Source organism: Myzus persicae, unplaced genomic scaffold (assembly GCF_001856785.1).
Source record: "Myzus persicae strain clone G006 unplaced genomic scaffold, MPER_G0061.0, whole genome shotgun sequence".
In the NCBI taxonomy this organism is placed as follows: domain Eukaryota; kingdom Metazoa; phylum Arthropoda; class Insecta; order Hemiptera; family Aphididae; genus Myzus; species Myzus persicae.
In genome coordinates, this window is record NW_019104167.1 from 543,674 (window position 1) to 570,907 (window position 27,234).

Consider the following 27,234-nt stretch of genomic DNA (forward strand, 5'->3'; position numbering starts at 1 on the left):
ACGCATGCGTTTTTGTAAAACTGTAAATGTTTAGATATTAGTAAACCTAAGTTTCATAAACAACTATTCTTTTTCTCTACATTTTGAACCACGTCGTACTAGCACAAGAACTTAAATTAGGGGAATATACCATCCTTAATCGAACTTACTTTTAGCGCGCGGCAGTTAACATAAAACACATTATGGCCGTTTTACTGTTTATACGATGTATGTTCAATTTCTATTCATAAACGATAAACATTAAATCACTTAGGTAATGACTAAAGGTAAATAGTTCAAACGTCTAAAGTTGTTAATTATTGTTGTATTCAAAAATCATAAAAATCTACTGAAATTAGAGGCAAATTAATATTAATAACCAAATATTAAAATAAAGAGGTTGAATTTTTATAAGATTCATATTAATACTATAATATTATTATATAGAGTTTAATATTTTATATATATCTCATATCTTTTTACGAATAACTACAGCAAACTACTGAACATAATTAGGTAAAACCATATCTGAGGTAAAAATAATCCTAGAGTAAATAACAATATTTCCTTACGTATAGATAAACATGCAGCTATTGTTTGCTTAAATACAACGATTTTGTAATATTCAAGCAATACTGGTTCATTCAACAAATATAATGTGATTTGTGTAGATAGTAAACATCACCAAAATATGTAAACACATATTTATACTTCTAAATATTTATTCAGGTACAATCTTAAAACTATTACATTACCACAATGAAATAATATTAAGTTAACAAAAAGTAAGTTCTACTTAAATATAGTTACTAAGGTATTGTATGATATTATAAAGTATTTCTATTCAAGGTAAGTTACGAATACATACTATCACTCAATATCATGAATATGTTAATCAATTGTATTTATACAGTTATCACTTATCACTTATCAATAATATTTAATAAATAAAAATATTGACAATGTAAATATTATGAGTAATAAATTAGTATAATAAAGTTCAAACTCATGAAAATATAAATAAAATTAAATAAAATTACTATTCTAAAGTATTCTTAAATTATTACTATCTTTACACTGAAAATATCAGCATGAACGTATAATCGACATGGTTTAGTCACTAAACTTTAATGTTTGCTAAAATCTATAAGAATTAAGAAGATTCTAACTATAAGTGAACTACTGATGGTTTAATACTTTAATTATTAACACAAACATATAGGCAACAAACATTACATCTACGTAAGAGTGTATCGACGTACATAGTCTGAAATTAAAACTATGACTAGAGTAACCTTTTAAACAAATATAATATATTGGTACACAAAGTGGAATTTCAATTATTCTTTCACAATTTATGAATTATATGTTTACATTTCAACCACGTACTTATTGTATTTCAAAATAAGATTTCATACTTATATTTTAAATTACTCAAGTACAGTTGAAAAATCTGATTTAAATCTTATCTAAAATATGTTAATGAAAAATCAATTCATGTCTAAAAATATTTCCACTGCTGTAGCACTCCAATAATTTGAATATCAATTATCAATGCAACAAATCAAAATAGATTTGTTATCAATATATCAAAATTAAGCTTGATTGCATAATGTAATATAGTCACACTGTCCCCGTCTATCACATCTTAAATAATGTTCTCAGCTGTTTGAACAAAAACTTCTCAATAAACACATTTCTTACAAATCAGTATCTGGAACATTTAAAAAAATGTACAAATTGTATAGTGTATTTCTTTAAAAGGCTATTATTTATATTTGTGCAAATGACAAATAATGTCTTTTTCAGCTTAGATCATAATATTATAAAATAAAGCCAAATCAAATGTCTGGTTACGAACTTAAATACTTAAAAATATTTTGATTTATTGTATGTGAAAATCAAATTTCATTTTGTAAGCTACCTACTAATATAAAAAAAAATAAATGAGATAAAATAAGAACAAATGTGTACTGATAATTTGAATATTTATCACGTTAATTCGATCATCTGATGTATGACATCAATCATTGCCAAAATATTTGACTCGATGAATGCGACTTTAGTACAATGAATTATTATTATTATAAATTATTCACCACCATCATCAGTCTCGCAACTCGGCACTGGATCATTCCACCACTGTATGGATGCCGAGGCCAATACCAAATATATCGAGTTCGCTACGATTACTACACCACCACTAATCCAGAACACGTTACGCCATTCCAATAATGTATTCTGTAAATAAAAATCATACAACAGTGACAAATAATTATTATAAAAAAATATCCCATCTATTTATTACATTTGGTATAAGATATCCAATGAGAGGAGGCGAAACGATTCCAGCGACAGCTCCAACTCCGTTTACCATGGCCATTGCAGGGCCAGCATAATTTGGACTCAAATCCATTACATTAACTTTCATGCTTGAATAAAAGAAACCCATAGTGGCCATACCAATGGTGAATAGAACGACTACTTTTATCTTGTCGCAACCGGCGTACGATGCTGCTAGTGTCCCCAACATAGGCCCAATACAAGCTAAAAATGAACAAATTTGTTGGTAGCAATTACAATTCAATGGTCAACATAGGGGAATATCAGGGGGAGATTATATAACGATTGCGTCCGGAGGAGAATCAATGCCAGCAGCAATTCTTTGAGACGACGTTAAAAAAAAGGGGGGGATATCGGGAACTCGTGCTTAATTTCGCCCAATGCATCAAAAGTACAAAACTGAAGATTTAAAAGTCTAAATAAATTCTTCTAATATTAGAAATCAAGCTGAATTCTAAGTTATTCCAAAAACCATTTAATAGTTTCAAGTTTGTGAAATTTAGATTTAAATATTTTCTTATAAATCTCAATTAACACAACACAATTTTGTTGTACTAACTAGTAAATACTAAATATAATTATATGTAAATTAGCATAACTATGGTCTATGACAGTTAGTTTGTATGTGAAACTCTATAAATTTAGAAAAACGATTTTACAAAACGCAGCTGTAATAAATAAAAATATTACAATTATACCTATGGTCGAGAATAGTCTTCTCTGTTGTAATATTCCCAATTTTCCGTTGGATATTAAATAGTCACTTAACCATCCTGTTAATATGGCAAAAACCCACATCAATACATGCGGCATTGAGCTCCATACACCGGTCTAAAAAATAAAAATAATTATCTTATTCAATTGCTGTTAGTATAAAATGTTCCTAATATTATTAGATATGTGATAGTAAAATACATAATATTGTGTATGGGTATGTTATAAGAAAAATATCAATTAAAAACTCTAGAATTTACAATGATTTGTAAAATATTGTAAAAACTATAAAAATATATGTCATCTTAAATATATGGGTATAACACAAAAATACAACAAATTTAAAATCATAATCGAAAGTATACTATAATTTATAATTATTGTATAAATTTTGTTTTCTCACTTCTGCTATCGAAAATTTCATGACACTCTTCATATACTTTGGCAAATCAGCATTTATCATGAATAAAGCCCAGTCGTGGGCGATTTGACCTATCATTAATCCCCACATGGGGCCAGATGATAGCATTGACATCCATGGTGTAGATTTTAATGTATTCTGAAAATAAATAAATGTAAGTTTAGAATCTGAATAAACAAGTAAAACTGTAATAATGAGTACGAAAAATGAATATTTACTTTATTTTTATTTACTCCTTTCAGATTACGTTCTAAATATGTAAGTTCGTAATCGGTTATTGTGGGGTGTTCACTCGGTGAACTATATACCAACAGGTTCCAGAAGACATACCAAATCAACCCTACGACTCCACAAACATAAAACACCAAAGGCCAATTGTCATCGGTAATCTTAAGCAAATACCCAGCTGAACTTTGAGCCACGATCGTGCCAATCATATTTCCTGATTACAACAGCAAGACTCTTAACTTCTGTTTGGTTAATAATAATTGATATATTTTATTTAGTTAATATTTACCAGCAAATACAAATGATCCTATACGTGATCGTTCACCGATAGGCACCCATTGAGCCAACAAAGCATTCATTGCTGGAATCGTGGGGCCCTGTAAAAACACATTCATATATCGTATTTTCTAAGTTTCATAAAGAATTACAATCTATTAAGTTTCAAATTGTATTGTTTATGCTTTAAGTATAAAATATATCAATTTGTTTGATGTTTCAATGTGTCAAATTGTTACATAAATGTATTCATAGATTCCAGTTTATATGTACATTATTGTTGTATTTTAAATTACATGGGTATATATGACACGCATCTCGAGCAAAGATCTGGGGGGGGGGGGTAGTCAACAATTTATTTTCAACCCAAATACAATTACAATTATTACAATAGACACTTTATTCTTAATTTAAAATTTTTTTTCTAAAATTATTATAGGTAATCTTAATATAATAGGTAAATTATTGATTATATTTTAAATAACAAAATGCAAAATATGGAATATAGTAATATTAGAATCTTTAGAGTTATAAAAAAAATTGGAGGAATAACATGTTTGGGTAACCTGGGCCCCTAAACCCTCCTCTGGATCCGTCACTGTATATACATTATACGTATTATATAATACATTTAAATTCATGTTTACTGCATATTATTTAATCATTGTTTAATGAATCGACACGAATCGCACAAATCGATAATCGGCACCCCCAATTAGTACGGGTATTCGATGCTCCACTGTATCTAATACTGGCTAATAATTTAATGTTTCAAGATTCTATGATTGTTGTTTTGGAATTATAACAAATTTACTAAAAATGTTTGAAGAGAAATCATTTAAATACCCAATGGCATCAACATTTTAACTTAAAACGTTTTAAAAAAAACTTGACTATACAATTTCAATATTTTTTGATATGGGAAATAAAAACTTATAAGGAACTTGATTTATTTAATTTTCAGTCTTAATTTAGAAAAAACTGTTTCAACATAAATTAAAAAACTAAAGTTAGCTAAAAAAAGTCAAAAATATATTGAAAATTATCATGTAATTTCATGCATCTATGGTTATTCATTTTTGAATAAAAATGACTTATTTCCAATTACTTCAAGCATGATAAATTATATTTATTTTTTAAAAATGTATTACAGTTTGAATATGGATATAACTTTCAACAATGTTTTATGCTTTTTAATTCCATACGCAAGATAATAAAATGGAATTTAAACAGTGACACGGTTTCCGGTGTTTCGTTCTTGTGCAATAAATTAATAAGTATAATATATTATGGTACTCGATTATGTCCGTATGATAATAAATAACACCTTAATATGTAAGATGTAATTGATTCATAAAAAAATATACTTTTGATAGCAATTATTATTTTTGAAAAACGTGTTTAACAAAAAATAATTTATGTTTTTCAAACACAGTAAATATATATAGCCAGCTAGTGCCATTTTACTGAGTGAATTTATAATTATTTACATAAAGTTTAAATATTTTGTCAAATTTCTACATACAATAAAAAAACTTAATTTTCAATACCAACCTAGCTAATACTTATGCGCATTTTGCCCTGGTTATTGTTACGACATTGTGTTTTGTTTACATTTTTGAAAAATACTATGACTTTAGGAAACAATGTATTCAAGGTTTCAAGAATGAGTAATAGAAAAAACTGATTACTAAAATAGTTAAGAAAAAACAACTCTATTTACTGGAACAGCTATTCATAATTCAAAATTCTCCATATTTCAAAAGTGAAATATATTGCTTTCATAAATCCAATAAAAAAAATCCATGTCCAGTTGTTTTTTTTATATATGATACAGAAAATGGAATTAACGTTTGTATAAATAAATTCATGTCCTGTAATCTAAATTTATTCTTATACAATAAAAATTATGAGGAGCCATTGCGTTTAAAAATCACGTAGGTAGAAACATGTATTAGATATTGCAATGTAATTAATCAAATTACAACAATAAACTCCTTAGAACAATCATTTTCTAAACTTATCACATAGACGAAACCATGACCTCTTGACTAAAAACAATTATATGATGAATCCTACTTATTAAGTAATTACCTCATACTACCTATTGAATAATCAATCGCTTTTTGTTTCGTAAGCTCAATTTACTGTTTCCGGATAAAATGTATAGGTAATATTGTAATAATTATTATTATTGTTTGGAATCGTTTATTTTGGAATCGCAAATACTTGTCAACAAATGAAAAATGAATAGAATCTAATTCATGGTGATATTGTAATATTTTAGTAAGGAGGAGAAACCTCTCATTCTACCAACCACTCATTATTTTTAATATGTAATTATATTGTTTTGGTTGAGTGCATCTATTCTATTAGTCAATACTTTAATAGTTTTGTACTGTTAATTAATTAATTAATTTGACTTTCCAGTGAACTTTTTTTTTTGTTAAAGCTCAGAAAACGTATGAGGAATTTCATATGAAATTTTTAAACCTTAAAAATACTTCATACAATTTTTTATAAATTTCTAACCTGAAATCATTTGCAAATTTTCATGATTTTGATGAATTTTAGTCAAAATTCTAACTTATAACTCTCACAAAAATGTTTAAAGTTTTTTGACCGAGGGTAATATTTGCTATCGTAAGTAATTAAAAAAATTAATACAATTTGAAATTTTCTTATGCCTATAAATGGCTCAAAAAAGTCACAATTTTTCGAAAATTGCATGATGCATGGAAATTTTTATCATAAAAATTCAGTGAAAATTGCATGTATCTAGAGTTACTCTAAAAAACAAAATTGATTTTTTCAAAAACTGGTTTCGAGTAAAAATCTCAGTTTTTCCTTAATTTTTTGTTTGTTTTCCCTGACACTTTTAAAAACTATTGGAGCACTCCAATGTACCAACTAGATTCACTTTCCTACCAGAAAATATGCCGTTGAAGAAAATTGAAACATTGTTACTGTTCTAAAAAGTACAAATGGCAAAAACAAAATCGAAAACACACATCATTATAAAGATCAACGCATCAATCAATACATTTATCACACAACTCAGAATCTCAAATATTCCGGAGAAAAATATGAATGGTGTTTTTTATTCTTTCTTTATTATTTTAAGTAATAATACGAGTTATGCCAGAGTGAAATATCGACCAAAGTATTAATGGTGTAAATTAATAGTTATTTTTATTTAAATTATAATATAGATAATTTGATTCAAACATGTTTACCTAATGCATATACAGCTACTATAATTACCTATCTGTCAAAGAATTTTACACAACTCGACAGAAGCTAAATTGCAGCTAAATCTTAAATATAATTAAAATATTTAATACTAACTCATAAATCATAAAAATTACTATAGTAAATATTATTACCATTGTTTTAGTATTATCATCAAACAAATTTGCTTTAGAGTTTATTCTATTCACTAGTGCAGTTTCGCTATTATGACATTTCAAATTGAAGAGGTTATCATATTTTCTGTATTTACTTAATAACAATAATGATTATATTACTAATTATTTACTATTCTAATAATAACATATATATATATATACATTTGTATTTATAAAATAAATTACATTTCCCATATGCATTTGTGAACAATTGTTATTCCTACATTTTATCACTGTCCGGTAATTTATTGGAACAAATTATATCAAACTACTTATTTCGTTCCAAATATCCAAATTTAAAAGATCAAAGTTGGATATATTGACTGGAAAATAAGCTGCTCTGCCTTTAGATTATAATATATACCATGTATAATAATTTATTAACTATAAAGTACATTTTCTAAAAACTATAACACATTTCACTTAAATGTGGAGTTTTGTTGTCACAATCGACTGCCGTGTGTCACGTGACGTAATTCGTAACAGTAACAATACATTAAGTTACAAAAAAAAATGATCAAATTATTCTTAATTATTCTTTCGAACCCAAAAATGGAATTATAATAATTTGTCTTAAATTCGTAAAGACACTTACTTCACCAACACCTTCAAGTACTCTAACGCCGATCATGTACGCGGGACCGATCCTGGCGGCAAGTGGCGTTAATAGCGTAAGAACAGCGGTCAGGAAAATACCTACACCGAACACATGTTTACCTCCATATTTTTGTGCCAATATACCTCCTGGTATCTGAGCAAATACATATCCATAGTAGAAAGCACCAAGGATATGCCCCTGAAGTGTTTCGGACCAATCAAACTCGGCGTTCTGCAAAGAAACATAAAAATATAATATTAGAATAAATTATTTAAACAAATCAAAGAGGTAAATTTCATAAATTCTACTAAAACAAAATCAATGTAGCTAGTTAACGCTAGTCCGTTCGTACGAATATTAATACCTATGTACAATAATATTTTACAGATAACGAATTTTATAACTTGAAATATTAATGATAAAGTAATCTTTAAATTACTTACAATACAATTTATTCATTAGGTATATAGGCACTAGACATTTTCATACTAAGTTATTCATACTTATTAGGTAATCATTATTATGTCCATTCAATTTTTACTTAGATAGGTATTTATTTTTTTATGAGTAGAACAAATAATAATACTGTAAATTGAATTATATTATTTTTTAATCAGTTGCTTAGTACGATCATGTTTAACTGTCGTTTAAATGTCTCAAATGTGCACATTATGCAACGCATTGGCTTGGTGAGCAAATAAAAGCCCAATAATCATATAGATTTGCATCCGGCTCAATTTTTTAATTTTGTTAGCGATTAGTTTTTTATTACAGGTACCTTATACAATAATTGTAAGACAAATTAAATGAACATACAGGATTCGTGGTGTTTGCCGATTTTATAGGTCCTGGACACCCATTAGGGTCTATAGCTGTTCTATGAATGTCTTCTACCATTTCAGTAATAGCTACACTCAGTACTGAACGCATAGCATATGCATTAGCAATGCCTATGAATCCCATGATGGCTATAACATAACGCTTTGAACAAGCACCTATTAAAAAAAATGATTTAATAAAAAATTATTGTTATTGTTATTTATAAAATATAATAGATATATTTCAATTGTTAGCTCTGTTATAATTGGTACATTTCATTAATAATATTTATACAACTAACTGTCTATAATCGACCTCGTTTCTGAAGGCCTCCTATTTTTTGATTCCATGATTGTGATTTTAGTTTCTGAAAAATTATATACTTTTAATATGAATAAATAAAAATTACAAAAATTAATCTTACCCACAAACACACTAGAAAAAAATACGGAATCATACAATTGTGAGTTGTTCAGGCAAAACAATAAATAGGTACAACCAATCTAAAAAAATAAAAAGTAAAATAAAATTACTGCATTTGAGAGAAATGTCGAAAACCTCAAAGCAAGTAAGAGAATAGTTGAACGACGACGGTTACATTAATATGCAGTGTGTATATATTATGCAGATAATGATGTACCTACAGCATCAGCATAGTAATAGCAAACATATTTAAACAGTATAAAAACCCGTCCTCAGTAACCAGAAATCTATTTGTCGACCTTATCATCTTAAACAATGACAATCGTAGGTCATATATGACAAAATTTACATTTAGTATTTCTGACAGTAAAATATAAAACATTGTTTCTAATAATTAACATTACTGTTTGAATATGAGTCTAAACCTAAACTAATTCTAAAATTCAAATTATGCAAAAGTGAGATGGTCTTTTCTTTTTCTTTATTTCACATTACGCATTTGAATTTAAAATTGTACAAAACTCTACAATTTAAAAAATGTTCTTCTATACACAAGTTTTATCATCAATATGAAATATACCGATAAATACCTGTAAGAAATGATTGAAACAAAATAATGTTATGGTTATGACTAGATCACACGTTTTAGGCGATTGTAATTCAATGATAACTTATATGTTATATTGTAAATAAGGTATTAAGGTTTATATAAAAGATGTATTATACAAAAGCGTAGGTACCTACAACATGAAGAGATAATTTTTTTCAAGTTTATAATATTCGTTTCATCGCAATTCAAATTCTTAATAATCTGTAACCGAAACTTTCTTTTAATTATAACTACGATAACAAGACTGTGAATGGTGAATTAGTGATAATTATATATTTTTAATTTATCAGTTGTCCAATAACTATGATAGATGTTTAAAAGTTATCCATTTCTGTAATCAGGCCATACCTAGCTACTTTGTTACCTGATAATTATTTTAGAGTATGTCTTAACACGAACAATAAATAAATGTATGCGTTCACTATTTAATATTTTTCAAAATGTTCTTAAAAAAGTTTACGATTCTGTTCAAAATATAATCTAAGAGTATACATTTATTGTATCTATATTTTTTATAGGTACTAAAAATGACGTAACATCGTTATAAAATAATTTTCTATTGTAAAAAAAAATGTTTTTTAATATTTTTTTGGAGAAAAATTGTAATACAATATAAATCCTTATAGATGAGTTACAGATTTTAAACAAAAAAGTAAATAAATAAATAACACGATAATGCTTTACTACTCACTCTATTATATAGAGTGTTGTTACAGTAGTGTTTTCTGTTTAAGATAAAGCACGGTTGTATAACCAAAGTTATAAAATTGAATTTTACCTGTAGCTTGGTTAAAATAAACAGATTAATACATTTTTTTATACATTTATTTTTGGTAGAAATGTGTAGTGTTGGTAACATTTAAGACTATTAATTCAAAATTAATTACGTTATATTCTAACAAATTTTATAAAACCTAGAAAATTACTACTCACAAATCGTTACATAAGCGGTTAAATTTAAAAAAAAACGTATTATAAACTTATCTGCTCTATTTAATGTTTATATATTTTTCAAAATGATGTATAGTTGTTTTCAAGTTAATTAAGTGCTATAACAATATAACATTAAAGATACTTAAGCTGACATGACTACTCGAGTGAATGAGACAAAATACGTTCAACTTATTTCCCATATAAGTACAACCTTGTAGAAGGCAATCATGAAATATATGTAAATGTCTCTAAGACTGTAGGTTGTAGATAAAAGCTCATAAAAATGTTAAAGCAAACATTATTTAAGGACAAAACTTTAAACATATTATCCTTACATTTGTATTAAAATGTCAAGTGTTATAAAAACAAAAATTATAAAATTCTATCATGAGTATAAAATTAAAAATTAAATAGATAACCCATTGATATTTGAAACAATTTGAAACCTCAATTCAGGTAAGTTTGCCTAAACATTTTTAAGAGTGCAATATGCTATATACTTGTATAAGTATTTTACATTTATATGTCGGATGTCGTCCAATAGCTCACCTCTTCCCCAAATCTGGCTTATTATCATTTATCAAGTGCTTAAGAAATATTTCAGTTATAATTTATTAAGAATTTACCAGGATGGCAATGTGTTTTGAGTTAATTATTTGCTTGATGTATATATTTAAGTGTATATGTTTATTTACATAATGTTTAATAACCCTTTTGAATTTGTAGAATGACAGTCATTTCAGGGTGAATTGACAAAATTATTTTGCGTGAATTCGTCACAGTGTCACACCTCACATGGTTCGTTCTTCAGTTCACAATTTTGACATTTTTTAAAGCGCTTGAATACTTGATTACACGCGGGCATGCGGCGTATCGTACGAAGTTTAACGATTTACATTGTTTGAACCTTATAAAAGCTTAATTAACTAGAAAATGACATGCCATACTATGTTAAAATATTAGCACGTATAGTTTAACTATCTATGTTAAATCATAATTTACTCATAGTACTATTATTTGTCTACAACAATTATCTATAATTATATTTTCACTACAAATTAATAATTATCATAGTAGATAGTATCATAGTATGAATTTTATTAAAAATACATTTTTAAAACAGTCATCACTTGTAAAATGTACGACATAGCTGTTTTTAATTAAAGCCATTTTGTTAATTATGTTTTGATTCAGAAATCAATAATACATTAAATAAAGTTGTGAAATAATCTTAAACCGATTTTCACAATTTTTGGGCCATAGATAGACTGTTAATATTTTTTTGATTCACTTTTTATACAAATTGTCAATTTATTTCGACGATCTATCATATTGGCAATGTGAGTATAATAATAATATGGCTGCGTTTGAAATCCCTCATAATTTAGGCATTTTTTATGGACAGGTGTTAAATATTTATGTTTTAGAAAAGAATCTCCAACTTAATTATAAATAATTCAATAATTTAACGAATACTTATCTATTGTTATTATAATTTTAAAGAATACCTGAACACATTAGGTAACCAAATAATGTTTAGAAATATTAATCCACGGCTTAATAATGATATAAACATGTTAGTTAATAACTACAATTTCAATGACATTTTTTACTTATTTTATATTATTTATGATCTGGAAGTTGAATTTCTAAATACTTATTTGAACTGCTTTAGCTCCTAAGGCTAAGTAGATGAATTTAGTATTCTGTTCGTCTTTCATTCATAATAATTTATTATTATAATTTTGGGGTAGTGCTGCCGGCTAAATATTGCCTTGACACGGTTCGCCATTATATTTATGTATACTAAAGTGGCTGCTTGTATTAGTCAATAACGACTATATTATAATAGTAGATTAAATGCAATAACTACTCAATTATCCATTCATAAAGCGACAAATATAGCGGTACTTATGGTCTAATATAATATGTTTCATTTAAAAGACGTGGGAAGGAGAATATCTAAATGAATTTGTTAGTACTCGACACTAGTCATAAAAAGTTAAAAGAGAAAAGAAAAAAGAAACAGTGAACCTTATTCATGACGAGATCTTTTACGATTATGGTATGACCACAATGCACTGCCATAATTCGTATGTATAATATGTATTGACATTTCTCTTGATTGATATATTTTACAATACCTATAAAGAATTCTATATTTTTTATAGTAAAAGTATCATATATTATGTTATAATCGCAAATCAAAATGTTATATAAGTGAATTATATATGAAATATTAAAGGTGTTATTAAAATATACCTAGTGGCTATTATACATGCAAATTGTAGTATTTTACATTCTGTTTTTAATATAATGTGCACCGAGTATACAGTATACGTGTAATAATAATAATATTACATATTTACATGGCATAGTTACCTCTGCTTTGTGTTACGTCGAAGCTTGAAGTATACACTGTATGGCAGTTCGTATTAAATATAAAATAAATAATGGTGCAAATAAATTATGTTTTTAGAGCGTTATAAGTCAATGATCTTATGTACATGTTGCTTTATCATATCGATAGGTCAATCAGTATAATTCATTTGATCGAAATTTTAATTTTTTTTTTTTAATATTAGACTTGTGTACCTATTACTTATATAAATTCCTTTAACAATAAGTTTAGATGACATAATTTCAGGAAAACTTAAATAAAGAAATTTAAAAGAAATTACCTATATATATATATAGGTAATTTTCTTTGCTAGGTTATTGAATTGTTTACTTTTGTCTTTTAATGCTTAAGAATTTCTACTTTCTATGCCTATCTTTTATTACTTTGATTAAATAATTCAAATTAAAATAACTGATTAAAATATGAAAAAAAGAATAGTAAGAAAAAACTAAAAGAAAATGTTTTTATTTAAAAACAAAATGTGCATTTACTCTTAAATTAATTTGAAAACATAATATATCACTTAAATCATAACTGAATACTGATATGGTTATAATTATTATTAGGTATCTATAACACTACATTTAGAAGTTGTGTCTGTTATGGAATTAATTATAATATATAATATGCACCATTGCATAATAGACCCTTCCTAATACTAATAATGTCACTTGTTAATGTTATTTCTATACAATACGATTAGTCATCGATAACAGGCGGAGATGAGATTGACGATAATCAAGAGAAAATATTACAATCACAAATTGAATCTACTAAAATCTATCGTTATCGTAATTCGAATATTTTTCTGACTCAAGGACATTATAGTGATCCTGTCCTCCTTAATTAAAATTCGCTTACCGTGTCTATATTTGTAAGAATTTAACATTAATTTATTAGTTATTACATTGATAGATGCCCAACAAAATAATTATGATTAACCTCAACCCAATTTGAATAGACAGTATAAAATAATAACGAATATATTATATGTATTGTATATAATATACCTACATACTTTTCAGATTTATTATTATATTTAATATAATCGGCAACTGTCAATAATAAATTGTTTAGCTATAAACATTTTTATACTGTACAATTTATAACACTATACTTTAATATTGCATAGGTATAATATAAATATAATAAAAGGTGCATGAAATCCGGTTTTTTTAATACTTATTATCCATATTAAATTTTATAGAAATTATAAGTTGATTCGACACGTCTAATACTATTTTATAATTTGTATTTACGTTTATTAAGTCTTGGGTATATATATACATTTAAAAAATTATTTTATCAATATATTGCCTGCATACGTCATACATGCTTATAACGAATATTAGTCAGAAAAAAACAAAAAGTATATAATATGTTCGAACTACTTCTGTTTTTTTAATTTATATCACTATTTTTTTTAAATTACAAGCAGTATTAAAATGTAATATTGTTTTATAAGTTGTCTTTCTCCGAGGCCTTCGTCTAAAATGTATTATAGTAAAAAATTGAAATACCATAATATTATTAATAATTGGTTTCTAGATACCTATGATATAAATATATTATCTAAGATAATAGTTTATTGGTGTGGGTGTGCAAGTTGGCGACTATATACTACATGCGGGCAGTAGTCGCATCACTATAAGAATTTATAGCTTCCTAAGTGATAAGTAATCTCATTTACATACATTATGTAGTATTATTAGTTATTACTTATCACTTATATTATTGAATATTGAAATTAAAATTTTAATACTTTCAAATTGAAAATAGTTTTGGTACTAAACTACTAGGTAACTCAGTAACTGCTTATAAAATTATAAGGAGTTAATCAACAAAAATATAATAGCAAGTAACAGCAAATCCCATAAATCAATATTCGAGTATATTTTGAGAAATATTTATGAATTAACATTTTTCAAAACATGATTATAATATTTGTAGTTCATAAATAATGTATAAAAATACACCTATTATTGAATTATAGCCTCAGTCCCTTCGGTACGTAATTAATAGGCAATGTATCTCTGCATATAAAGAATTAAAAAATTTAAACTGTTGACCAACTGGCCTAAAATGATTACCTACAATATAAGTTTCATTCTAAACTACTACATCGCCCTAATCCACTAACTTTAATCTATCTTGCACACTGTTCACCCTTCATGTCACCTTTAAATATTCTGGAGTCGAGATCTATTTTAAGATAAGTATTTTGTTGGCAAATTTTTTTGCTGAAGAGTCTTCAACGAATACCTACAGGCTTTCCTCGTCATGACTCTTTCTAAGTTTATTTATTGTTATTGTTTATAATGTTATCAATTTATCATATTTACTCATTGTGTTAAAAAAATACAGATGGTAACTTTTTTTAACAAAAAATAACACAATTTATTTATAAAAGTATATTTTATTAAGTGTATCACTTCATTAAGACACCTTGATCGTAAGGTACATAAATTAAAAGTAAAATTTTAATTTTTTGATCATCGACGGTTAAAAAAAATTATTAAAAACTACTACCATAAAAATGAAATGTATTCATTAGAACAACTTTAATTATTTTTAAATTACCTATACCTAAAATAAAATATTTTGATAAAATTATGGTATTTAAATTTACAATAATATACTGGTATAAATGTGATAAACGATAATAAATCTTACGTATACATATGTAGATGCACTAACACAGTGGTCTCAAACTCAAATTACCAGCGGGCCACATACTTACACGTCACGTTTTATAGTAGAGTTTTTTTTTTACTTATCTCTATAAATTATAATTAAAATAAAACAAAATAAATAAAAACAAAATGACTTCTATCAATTATTACTGTAGTTATTATATTTACTACTAGGTATTACAAAAAAAATTATACTACAGTATGTATATAGTATTGACATTACATTATAAAAATAAAACATTAAGAATGTCAAATAATAATATTATTGATGATTATTGATATTAAATAAAAACTAAAATTTATATTTAAAAAAACAATTTTATCGTTCAATAATAATAATGAATATTAAAATTGTTTACACTATTGCAGGGGGCATTATCAATGTAATTTCATTGACTCAATTTTTTAACTTATTAATATAAATTATTAGATAGATATGATAGAAATTAATACAATGACTATTGGTTGGTGATTATTTAAACATTATCAAAATATTAAAATAGTTACATGATAACAAAATGATCTTCTAAACTTAAATATTTAATATTTTAATTTGCCATAAAAACCTTAATATTTAGACATTTGACACCGGTAGGTGTCTACTTTAAACAATTTTATACGAATGATTGTATTTTTTTAACTTGAACCATAAATTAACTTTGTATCGATATTTAATAAAACACAATTTTGTAGTGCAACAGTATATTGTTAATTTCATATTTTAGACATTTACATTGCTCTTTCTGAGTTAATATCAAATATGTCATATCACATGATCGTTAGATGAACAAATTCTTATTCATTTTAAAACTTAAGTATATGATAAATATTAAAAATTAAAATATTTTAATCTTAGAAAATATAGTAGTTAAATGCCCGTTATCATTTTGTAAACATTTCTAATTTTAAAATTATTGATAAATAATAAATATACACTTACCCAGCATTCGGCAAAGCGTTAGGTCTGAGCAATGGGCACGTGACGACTGTTCGTAACAAAACCACTAAATAGAACTCTGAACTTGGTTTGCTAGTTGCTACACAGACATGATGGCATCAGAATATGTAAAGAAATTGTTTCCACCACTTTTTCGTTGATTACTTCTCGATCTAAAACATATTAATTAAACAACAATAATGATAACAGTTGCATTTTACTGAATGAAGTTGCATGTTGTGATTATGTTTGTGTAATAATATTATATTGTTTTATACGTTACACATATTTAATATTATAATAGTTATATTACAGTAAAAGTACAAAATAAATTGTCCGATAAGGCACCTATATGACATGAATATTTAACATGGGCACATTATCAGATGCATATAACCATATAGGAAATTATTCTGTCCAACCTTTATTAATTATAGTATTTTTAGAAATTTAGGATGTTTTCAAACATTTAAATACTCATTATAAAAATACATGTTTGGTAAAAATATTTTTTTTCGATTCACCTTATGATTTATCGAATAGTTTAACAGAAGATACGTAATAAATAAAATATACCTAAGTTACTTAAATTCACTTGACTTAAAATTAAAAATATATTAATACCGTGTGCTATTTTCATATTAATAAACATTATACTACAATATAAATTGTATAATATTAGGACCTTATCTATACCATAAACAAGGGGTCTCCAACCTTTTCCAAACAAATGAACTACTTTAAAATGTTTAAATATATTGTGATCGTCCACTATTTATTTAGGTACATTATTTATTATAAATTCAGCATAATAATAAATTAAATAATAGTATTTTGATTCTATTATTTCCTCAAAATCGCAATTTTTTTTTTTATAATATACTATACATTATTTTGTTTATAAAATATAAAATGTGTTTAATATTGCACACGTGATCAACTGATATTGGTGTGATTCATTTTTAATACTATCGACCAGTATTCCTCTGAAGATCGATCGACTGGTTGGAGACCCCTGCCAAAAACCATTATCAGTGGCATACAGTAGGCCGGGTACATGTGGTGTCATAGGGTCATGACCCATCCGGTTATGTCCAGCTTAATAATAAGCATTATTAAGTATAGTAAAATTTATCAATTATTAAACATTTATAAATATTTATAATTTGGTTATTTGTTTTAGTTAATTATGTTTTAAGGTTTTGTATATTTCAGCTCGTTCGCATTAAATAAGCTTATAAATGTATTTTTTTTTTTGTAAGCTTGCATAACCGGTTAAGATTTGTCATATTAATGATATAGGTAATAGTATGCAATTTTAATTACAATACAATATATTATATTTACCTAATATATGGCATATAGCCACATAAATGATTGTTGTATAAAATGGCTATTTTTATCATAAGAAATAAAATTTTTCTTAAAAAATGAATGTATTTATCTATCAGATACTTATAATATATGAATCTAGTGTGAAATACCGAATATCACTATGTAGTATGACCAAAGGGGAATTTGTTTTTTACAAAAATAAATAATTTAAATATATATAGCGAAGGTCGAAACCTATTGAGGTATTTCATTGTTATAGATATAACCTAAAAGTTAAAAATACTATCATTAGACATTCTGAAAAGATTGGAAACATAAGTACGCTATATCAGACTGATCTGATTGAGAAATACTGGTGTGAAGAAGAAAATCTACAACATACCATAACTTTATCATTTGACTAATAATGGTAAGTTTCATATCATGACAAGGATATTTTGTTCATGATATTTGCAGACTTCAAGCAAGCTCATTATGGTATTAATATATTATTTACAAACTATTTTACCATAGACCACAATCACTACATTGAGGAAATTTGAAACCCCAGACAACTGGTCAAAATGATCGAAATATGTAACTTGAATTGTTCAAGTTGAACGCCACAGTCTGGTTTTAATAGTAGGTAACTGTCACTACAGACCCACAGTTTAAGGTTAAATCGGGGACTAAAACAGGAAGATTCATTGTCTTCTATATCTACTTTTTAGCATATAGCTCTTGAAAAAGTAATAAAAATAACCAAAGATGTACAATCACAAAATGGAGATGAATGTAAGTAATGTTAAGGTGCAATACATACTGCTTATCGATGTTGATGACATTGTAATTTATAATAATATTATAAGAAGTGTCGAAACAGTAAGGGGGAAGGCTTACCGGTATTTATATAAGCACCAGTAGTCAGTAGATACAGTTAATAAATTAGCACCAATACAATTTACTAGGTACTAACAATACACTATAAAGAAAGATAGCACATAAGCAAAACTAAGGTTAAAAAAATTGTGTTTATTATTAGTATACCTATTTGTAATTTGTTTTATTATTTGATTATAAACCATGTATCATGATGAAGGATGAACCTACTACATGAAAAAAATATAAAATACAAGTAAGACGCGTTGAGCAAGTAATTGAGTTGTTTAGATTCAACGATAGACTGGTTTTATTTTATAGATATATTTATTATATGTAAGAAAACATTCGAAGTGGATGCTTCTCCCATACTTGGTAATATTTTAGCACCGCGCACCGTTAGATTTTTAATTCTGACTTCTGGGCAGAGCGATGAATGTATTGATATAACAATGATTGATGTGTATTATTTTTGTCTCTATACACTCTAACAGTAGTAGAAAAAAAGCTTAGATTTTCTTTTTTGGTGGTATTTTCTGTTGGAAAATAGAACTAGTTGGTAAATTAAAGAGGTCAAAATTGAAAATTCCCCGTACTTATTTTAATAATTGTTAGAAAAAACAGGATAAACCAGAATTTGTACACAAAACTAATTTTTGACAAAAACTAAATTGTTTTTTTGGTGAAACTCAAAAACAAAAAATCTGTAGATACCTGAAATTTACACCAAATGTTTATACTAGTATTTCTGTACACGATAATATTTTGACGCTTTTTGAGATATTTATAGACATTAAATGTAACAATTTTGATTTTTTCAGTTTTTTCTTCTTTGAATGTCAACAAAAATGTTTTTACTGTGACAAAAAGTTTGAAAATTGAATTCAAGGTTTTTCATAAGTCGTTCATAATATTAATTTCAAACCAACATCCCAAATAAAAAATATCGAAAATACATAGTCCAAATATGTTTTTATACGCGTTAAAAGTAGAAAGTTAGAATTTTTACGAAATTAATCAAAATCTCGAAAATCTGCAAATTATTTTGTATTAATTTCGTATCTCAATGGATTTTTTATATTTTGTTGTAATTAAAAAACGAACAACTGCAAATACCTATTTTCACCAAATGTTTATTTTATTATTTTACCTATAGACATTTCAAATTTTCAAATTTATTTAGTTTTTTTCTATAAATATGTATCGACAAAAATTGCTTACATTGTCAATAAAACTAAAAAATTTAACACCGCGCTCCTCATAAGTTGTTATTATGTCAATTTAAAAATATCATAAATACATAGGCATCATTTTTTTTCATTTTTTTTTGGAGAAATTTGTTTTCTTTCTCTGGCCCACTCGCAACATGGGAAATTTTATGTTCGCAATTTCACAATAATGATTAAAATCATGATCATTTCTAAAATTAGAGTGAAATAACCTCGTATAATATTTCAAGGCAAGTAGTTTATTATCTAGGGCATCTCCAAGCCGTCTTATTATATTTTAATTTTAAAGTGAGTTATGAATATTTTACTAAATATTGCAAGAAGAAAACAATTGTTTTGATAAATGATCAATTTAATTATTTAATTGACTCACGAAATATTTTAAACATTTTTTTCTCAGCTTAATGATGACAATTATTGATGAATATCAATTCAATATACAAATAAAAACTTTTAAAAATACCTATGCTAAAAATATATTTTTAAATTAATTAGGAAGAGCTCAGGAATTTATTCACGCTATTGTTCACTTCAAATAATTAAAAACAGAACCTTGAAATTTAAATCTGGTTCAATCGACTCTGGACACGCTTAGGTGATCTGCAGTAAATAAATCAAATGAATGCTCATAGTCGAATGGTTGGAATAAATAATGGATTTACTGGATCACTATAATTAATTTTTCTACAACGTCGAATGATTAATATTATATTGATATAGGGACCTACTATCTGATAAAAAAAACCAATTCTAATTACTGAGTACTAACCTATGTGTGACACATATCTAATATGCGACACCCTCCTTCCTGTAAAACACTATGTGGGTTGGTACATACTCACCAGTCACCAAATGTGACTGCTAACTAGTAACTGTTAGCAAATATTCAACGATTTATTCGAAACCTAATAGCTACGATAGAACAGAAAACTATCAAAAATGAATAAAGAAAATCGGGATTTAATAGATTAGTCAGTGAGACATGTAATACTCAATATCTACGGTAACAAGGATTCTTTTTTCATAAGGGGAAAAAAACAATCAATTATTAGATCCCAAAACTGTTCGAACATTATTAAACTGTGACAATTAAAGACTGTGTATTTCGGCTATTTTATATTTATATAGGTGGGTAGATACTTTTCACTTTTCGGTGAATATAGTATAAAATCGGTGTACCTATTTAAAAATGTCTTATAGACTATAGTGGACGAGACCCTTAAATACACAATACACCCTTGTGGTACAACTGTATACCTATGTAATATACATACCTACAGACTATTACCTACTATATTCTTATTAGTCTAGTGCTCTAGATAGGTTAGGTTGTAATGTCTTTTTAAGCTAAACTTAACTTACTATACAGTAGTAAAATCAATTAATTAACTTATATGTAATCCAAGATTATATTATAAATAGTTTAAACTTTAAACATTTAGTTCTTCGTTGGTGGAGTGTATGAAAACTTATGTTTCTAGTCTTAATTTGAAATTACGTATTGCGCCACTAACGTGTCGTGGCGGGCAGCAGCTGGTGTTGTTGACACGGATAAGACTGGCTTATTTTATTGATAAGCTCTGATAAAGAAGTTTACATTTTGAAGAACACTGTTTTTAAAATTATAAAACGTAGTAGGTATTATCTTTATCTATAAACGTTAGGCGGTTATTCAACCATTTCAAGTTTCAACTACCAAAATGAATAATTGAAATATTTTATAACGTTGTTAATAATTTTCAAAATGTTTTGAACTTAAGTATAATTCGGTCGTTATGAATTCAGATTTACCTCCATTTTGTCAGCCTGGACCTTCCACGTCAAAAGATGAAAACCATCCACGAACAAATACTGATGAAAAACTCCAGTTCCCTCCTTACCACTATCAAATGGATGAAGCACAACCATCTACATCTGCTGCACAACTTACATACCCAGTGCCTCTATCACCTTGGCCAAACAGTCAAAGTTTTCCTCCGTATATGACAATAGCGGTAAATCCCACACAGCCATCGTCATATATTTACCCACCAACTTCTAGCTTAAGACTGCCACCTGCTGAACAAGTACCACCAAACTGTTTAGATTGGACCATTAATCCTATTAAACCCCCACCGCAGCAGTTTAAAACTACGTCGGAGCCATTGTTTGCACTTGGATATAATTCAACCATATCAGAAAATTGGATGGAAGGAGATGAAGGTCTTCAGTACAGTATTAAAAATTTCACATTTTGCACAAAAAGAATAAGCAGTATTAATACGGCCACTAGCTCGAGTCAAGTAAACGAGTATGACTCTTTGCTCGTCTCCATCCCTCAGGTATCTTCATAATTTGATTTTTTTTTTTCAATATCTAACAAAACCTATTCTAGAAATTATTAAACCTAAGCTCTTAGGTATCTAATTAATATAACATTAATCATATTTTTGTTAAAGGCTCTAGAAGGAGATTATCATTATTATGTATGGCCTGCATCACCTGTACTCGCATGGATTATATGGGAACATAGACTTGAACTGCCTGGAAAGAAGATATTAGAAGTTGGTTCTGGAACTTCTTTGCCTGGTATAGTAGCTGCCAAATGTGGAGCTATTGTTACGTTAACTGATGATCCCACTATACCCGGAACTATCAAACATGTTCAGAAATGTTGCTACATGAACAGCTTGTATCCTGAACAAGTAAATGTTTTTACCATCTATTTTACTAGTTATTTATTTTTTCTAATGAATTTTTTATGTATAGATAAGAATACTTGGATTGCAGTGGGGCTACTTTTTCCGTGAAACTTTAAATATTGGACCATTTGATTTGATTATTGGTTCAGACTGTTTTTACGAACCAAATATGTTTGAGGATCTAATTGCAACTATATCATTTTTATTAGAACGTAATCCACTGGCCAAGTTCATGACAACATATCATGAAAGAGACCCAGAATATGGAATTGACGAACTTGCAGCAAAATGGAAACTTAATTGTACACACAAACCACTTGAAGACTTGGGTCAAAATAATGAGCTAGATATTTATGAACTTATGAAAGGAAATGATATTCATTTAATAGAAATTACCAGAAAAGTATTTTAAGAAAATGAAACCTATTATTTGTTATTCAGTGATTTATTTTATTCCGTCCAGAATTCAAAATATTTAATTTTAAAAAAACAAACTAACAGTAATCTTTAATTAATAAATTGTAATATTTATACATTTTTTAAGAATTCATATCATGTTACCTATTTAAATTAATATTTTATTTTTCAAAAATATTTTGTACTGATATTGTTAATGTTAATTTTAATAATTGAGAATACATTTTGATACCTATGTATATAAAATGATTATTTAAAAGATGCTTACTATTTTTTTGTCAGATAGAGCCACATAGGCATAATTAGAGGGCTGGAGTCCTGAAATTTTTTTATTGCAAAATGAGGACAGTACTCCCTCTTCACACATTTGAATTACTATTAAAAATGTTTGTCAGTTTATATTAGACATAATAGATATTTTTTTAATTGTACAGGAAAAAAAGTTGACAATATTATCTGATACATTTGCCCAAAAAGTCTAAATGGGCTTTAAACGATTCTGTGTGCTTTGCCCTTCTACCACTGAGTTATGTCTTAGGGTATTGTAGATTATACTACCCCAACATAATGTATATGAGATACAATTACATTTTATAGAATGATATAATTTATTATACATTAAATTACTTTAGTACTGGAAAATAATATTACCAAACCAAAATATAGTAAACAATAATTTATAAACTAAAGTTTAATTAAAGACAAAAACAACTGAACTCTTTTAAGTATTACATATTAAGTTATGGATATATTAGTATTCATTAAAATTGTTATGAGCAGTTAATTTGGCATGTTCCTGTGCTTGTGTCTGCCCAATCATAATGCAACCACAATCTAGGCACTTAAGTGTAAAACGATTTACATCTGTATACTGTCTACTGGACTTAGCTTCATTAGCTAACATCTGAGCAGCGTCTAACATGCGATCATCATTTGTTGGGAATAATGTTTGAATCTCTCCAGGCTGCAATTATAAATAAATAAAATTAATTAAGTTTATATATTGTAAAAAATAAATACTTACAGTAAAAGGTGATTCCAAATAAAGAGGATCATAATGAATACCGTCATAAATAAGAAATACTCGGTGAGGATAGTCTTTATCTTCACCAAATTTACTAATAGAACCACTTTGAGTATCAATTACTGCAATTTCTATACCATAGAAGTTAGACAATATAGACACCTCAATAGCACCACCCCATGAATTTGGATTCCGAATCCATTCACAATAATCTTCATTTGGTTTTCCAAGTACTGCTTCACTAAATTCTATTTGATTATCTTTTACTGCATTAGCTATTATCTCACGCATATAGTTGCCACTACCCAAATCAATTTTACCTGAAAATCATTAACAAAAAATATTAGGCCCTACATAAAGTATTTTATGATCATTGAACACTTGGACCAAATCTAAAGACTTAAGACAATTTCTCTATAAATAAATAAAAATAATCAAATGACTTATGTACAAATAATATTCACTTTTTTTTTACTCTTTATAAGTTACAGACTTCATTAGAAACTCAGAGTTTTAAAATTATTTTCAGTGCCTAGCTATATAGGTAAATAATAAATATTATTTTAAAAGGATAGATACAATTGTTGACGAGTGAAAAGCAATTATGTAATACCTATTATTTCACACATTGACTCAGATAACATAACATTTTCCCCAATAAAATATAAATATTTAAAAAATTTAATTAATATTACCTCCCAACACAAATCCCATACTGGTGAACAAACAAGAATTATCAGCTGGTACAACTTTACGCAAAATCAGCGGCACTTCGTCTCCTACCTCTTGTTCTGTGACATGCTTTAGAATATTACTCTCAGTTTGCACTTTGAGCTGTTGGACACTAGCACTAGTTGAGTCTACCTCAGCTATGATTGTATCGCCTGACTTAATACCAGCATCTTCAACCGTACCTTCTAATTTTTGTATGGACTTAGGTGGAAAGCCAAATAACAGTTTAATGCTAGCCACTGGAATTTCACTCAGTATTGACACCTGCTCTTTCAAACCAGATATTGGACAATTCAATGGAATTGTCATTGGAAACGTTCCCGAACGGCATTTTAGCCGTAACACTACGTCTGACATTGGTCAACTACGTTTGTTGTAAAACATAATTTGATAAAAATATCTACGAAAATTTACAAAATATAAAATACCTACAATATTACCAAAAATTACTATACATAATACGAAATAAGAATTATTATGAAATTTTGATAAAGAATATTAGAACAAGAGAACTCTGAACTACAGAGAAGAAAATTAAAAACCTCGATTCATCCCATTCAATGATATTTAACAAAATGAAAGTTGAAAAACGTTTGGCAAATATGATAGAAGTACAGTGTGACCAAAATAAATGTATTTTCAAAATGTTATCACAAACTATCAACTATCGAGTATCGACTGTCAAATTAAAAAATAACCGAAGTCAAAATCAAAATAACAATAAAAAATTATAATAATAGAATCGTTGTCACAGACGCAAAGAACTGTTGTGTGAATTATTATATCAATATATAACACCAATTGAATAGGTACCATAGCAATGATAATTGATAGCGCAGGGCGGGGAGATGTACTAATTGCTTAGTGCTAACAATTTTGAAATTAGCTGTAACATGTTTTTGTATCTCGATAATGTACCCGCTACCTGCCTACGATTACTACCATGCCCCTTGCAAAAAGGGTTGCTAGTAGACTTGGAGTACGGGGGGGGGGGCGGCTATTTTAGGTGCCCATTGAAATTAATTTGAAATTTTTTTAATTTTGATAGGAATACCTACTTATTTTATATTATATAATACTTTAAGACATTCATGTATATTGTACCTAATATTATATTATTAAGTAAAAATTATGTTATTTTAAGCTGTGGGTTAACCATTGAAAATTGATTACTATAAATCATGTATGGGACAATCGTATCGTATGTAATGGGTTGTATTTAATTGAAAGTTTGGAAGGGGCTCGTAATAACATAGTACAGGAGCCCAAAATTGTATGTGATGAGTCTGATTACAACGATTAATTAAATAAGCTTTTGGATACCTATGTATAAATTTACAGTCTTACAGAATACATGTAACCAGCGACGGATTGGGCCATAGTGAAATCGGGAAATCCCCGATGGGCCGCGTACTAAGTAAATAGCAGAAAAGTAGACTTAAATATAACCTAATAAATATTACCGTTGATTTTAAATTATTCATTCTATAATCAATGTTATTAGTGATATTACGTAATAACAGTCTATAATATTATAACGTAAAGCGTTGTAAATTGTAATAATATAATGTCTACAACCGAACTGAATAATAATATTAATTATCAATAAGAAATATTAGAAATAACAATAACTATACAAAAAATCAACCTCCGTAAACAGTAAAATAATTGGTTATTCGAGTTGTCGTCGATCAGATGGGCCGGCGGGTTGCGGGTAATCACGGCTTTGAATGATGCAAGTCGTTAAATAGGAATATTTTTATTTTTTATTTATAAATTATATTATTTATATAAAATATCAATCGTCATTCAAAACCTCAGCACTTATCAGCACTCGGCAGTCAGCAGTTCACAATTTGGTTAATTTTACAATTTAATTACTAAGTACTTAACTAGGAATATTTGATAAAATATTTTATATTACAATAGTACCTAATAGTTGTGAATTATAAAATAAAATGGAAATGGATGGATCAGACTGCAATAAAAAAGGAGGAGTTGAAAAAATTCGGTAAAAAAAAACTTCTTTTAGAAGCAAAGGCTTCTAAGAGCCTTACATCATTTTTTTTATTTCATTTTTAGCACACAAATATGTACTCACTCTACCATCAACCCAAATATCATATGAAAGATCTTTTTCTTTCTTAAAAAACATTAAGTCAAGACTTCGTAGTCA

General features: G+C 27.1%; 3 protein-coding genes across 4 annotated transcripts; 1 reads left to right on the top strand and 2 right to left on the bottom strand.

Annotated features, from left to right (window-relative positions):
• Positions 1 to 683: 683 nt before the first annotated feature.
• LOC111039543 (sialin-like) lies at positions 684 to 16,888 on the bottom strand. Of its 2 annotated transcripts, none has more exons than XM_022323097.1 (12): positions 16,786 to 16,888; positions 9,210 to 9,288; positions 9,087 to 9,152; positions 8,783 to 8,961; positions 7,964 to 8,197; positions 3,975 to 4,062; positions 3,676 to 3,899; positions 3,440 to 3,595; positions 3,021 to 3,153; positions 2,288 to 2,526; positions 2,082 to 2,220; positions 684 to 1,693 (listed from the first exon to the last, which is right to left on the bottom strand). In XM_022323097.1, exons 3-12 carry the CDS (start codon positions 9,133 to 9,135, stop codon positions 1,680 to 1,682), a joined length of 1,455 nt encoding a protein of 484 aa, XP_022178789.1. In that variant the 5' UTR covers positions 9,136 to 9,152; positions 9,210 to 9,288; positions 16,786 to 16,888; the 3' UTR covers positions 684 to 1,679. The 2 variants fall into 2 exon arrangements, with proteins under 2 accessions (XP_022178789.1, XP_022178788.1); XM_022323096.1 differs by having other exon boundaries at positions 2,079 to 2,220.
• A 4,929-nt stretch (positions 16,889 to 21,817) lies between these two features.
• Positions 21,818 to 23,383, top strand: LOC111039555. Its single transcript, XM_022323110.1, has 3 exons — positions 21,818 to 22,525; positions 22,643 to 22,888; positions 22,953 to 23,383. The coding sequence occupies exons 1-3, from the start codon at positions 21,980 to 21,982 to the stop codon at positions 23,295 to 23,297; spliced, it is 1,137 nt and encodes a 378-aa protein (XP_022178802.1). The 5' UTR covers positions 21,818 to 21,979; the 3' UTR covers positions 23,298 to 23,383.
• A 580-nt stretch (positions 23,384 to 23,963) lies between these two features.
• Positions 23,964 to 25,637, bottom strand: LOC111039547 (ubiquitin thioesterase OTU1). Its single transcript, XM_022323103.1, has 3 exons — positions 25,022 to 25,637; positions 24,327 to 24,646; positions 23,964 to 24,266 (listed from the first exon to the last, which is right to left on the bottom strand). The coding sequence occupies exons 1-3, from the start codon at positions 25,413 to 25,415 to the stop codon at positions 24,054 to 24,056; spliced, it is 927 nt and encodes a 308-aa protein (XP_022178795.1). The 5' UTR covers positions 25,416 to 25,637; the 3' UTR covers positions 23,964 to 24,053.
• Positions 25,638 to 27,234: the final 1,597 nt, after the last annotated feature.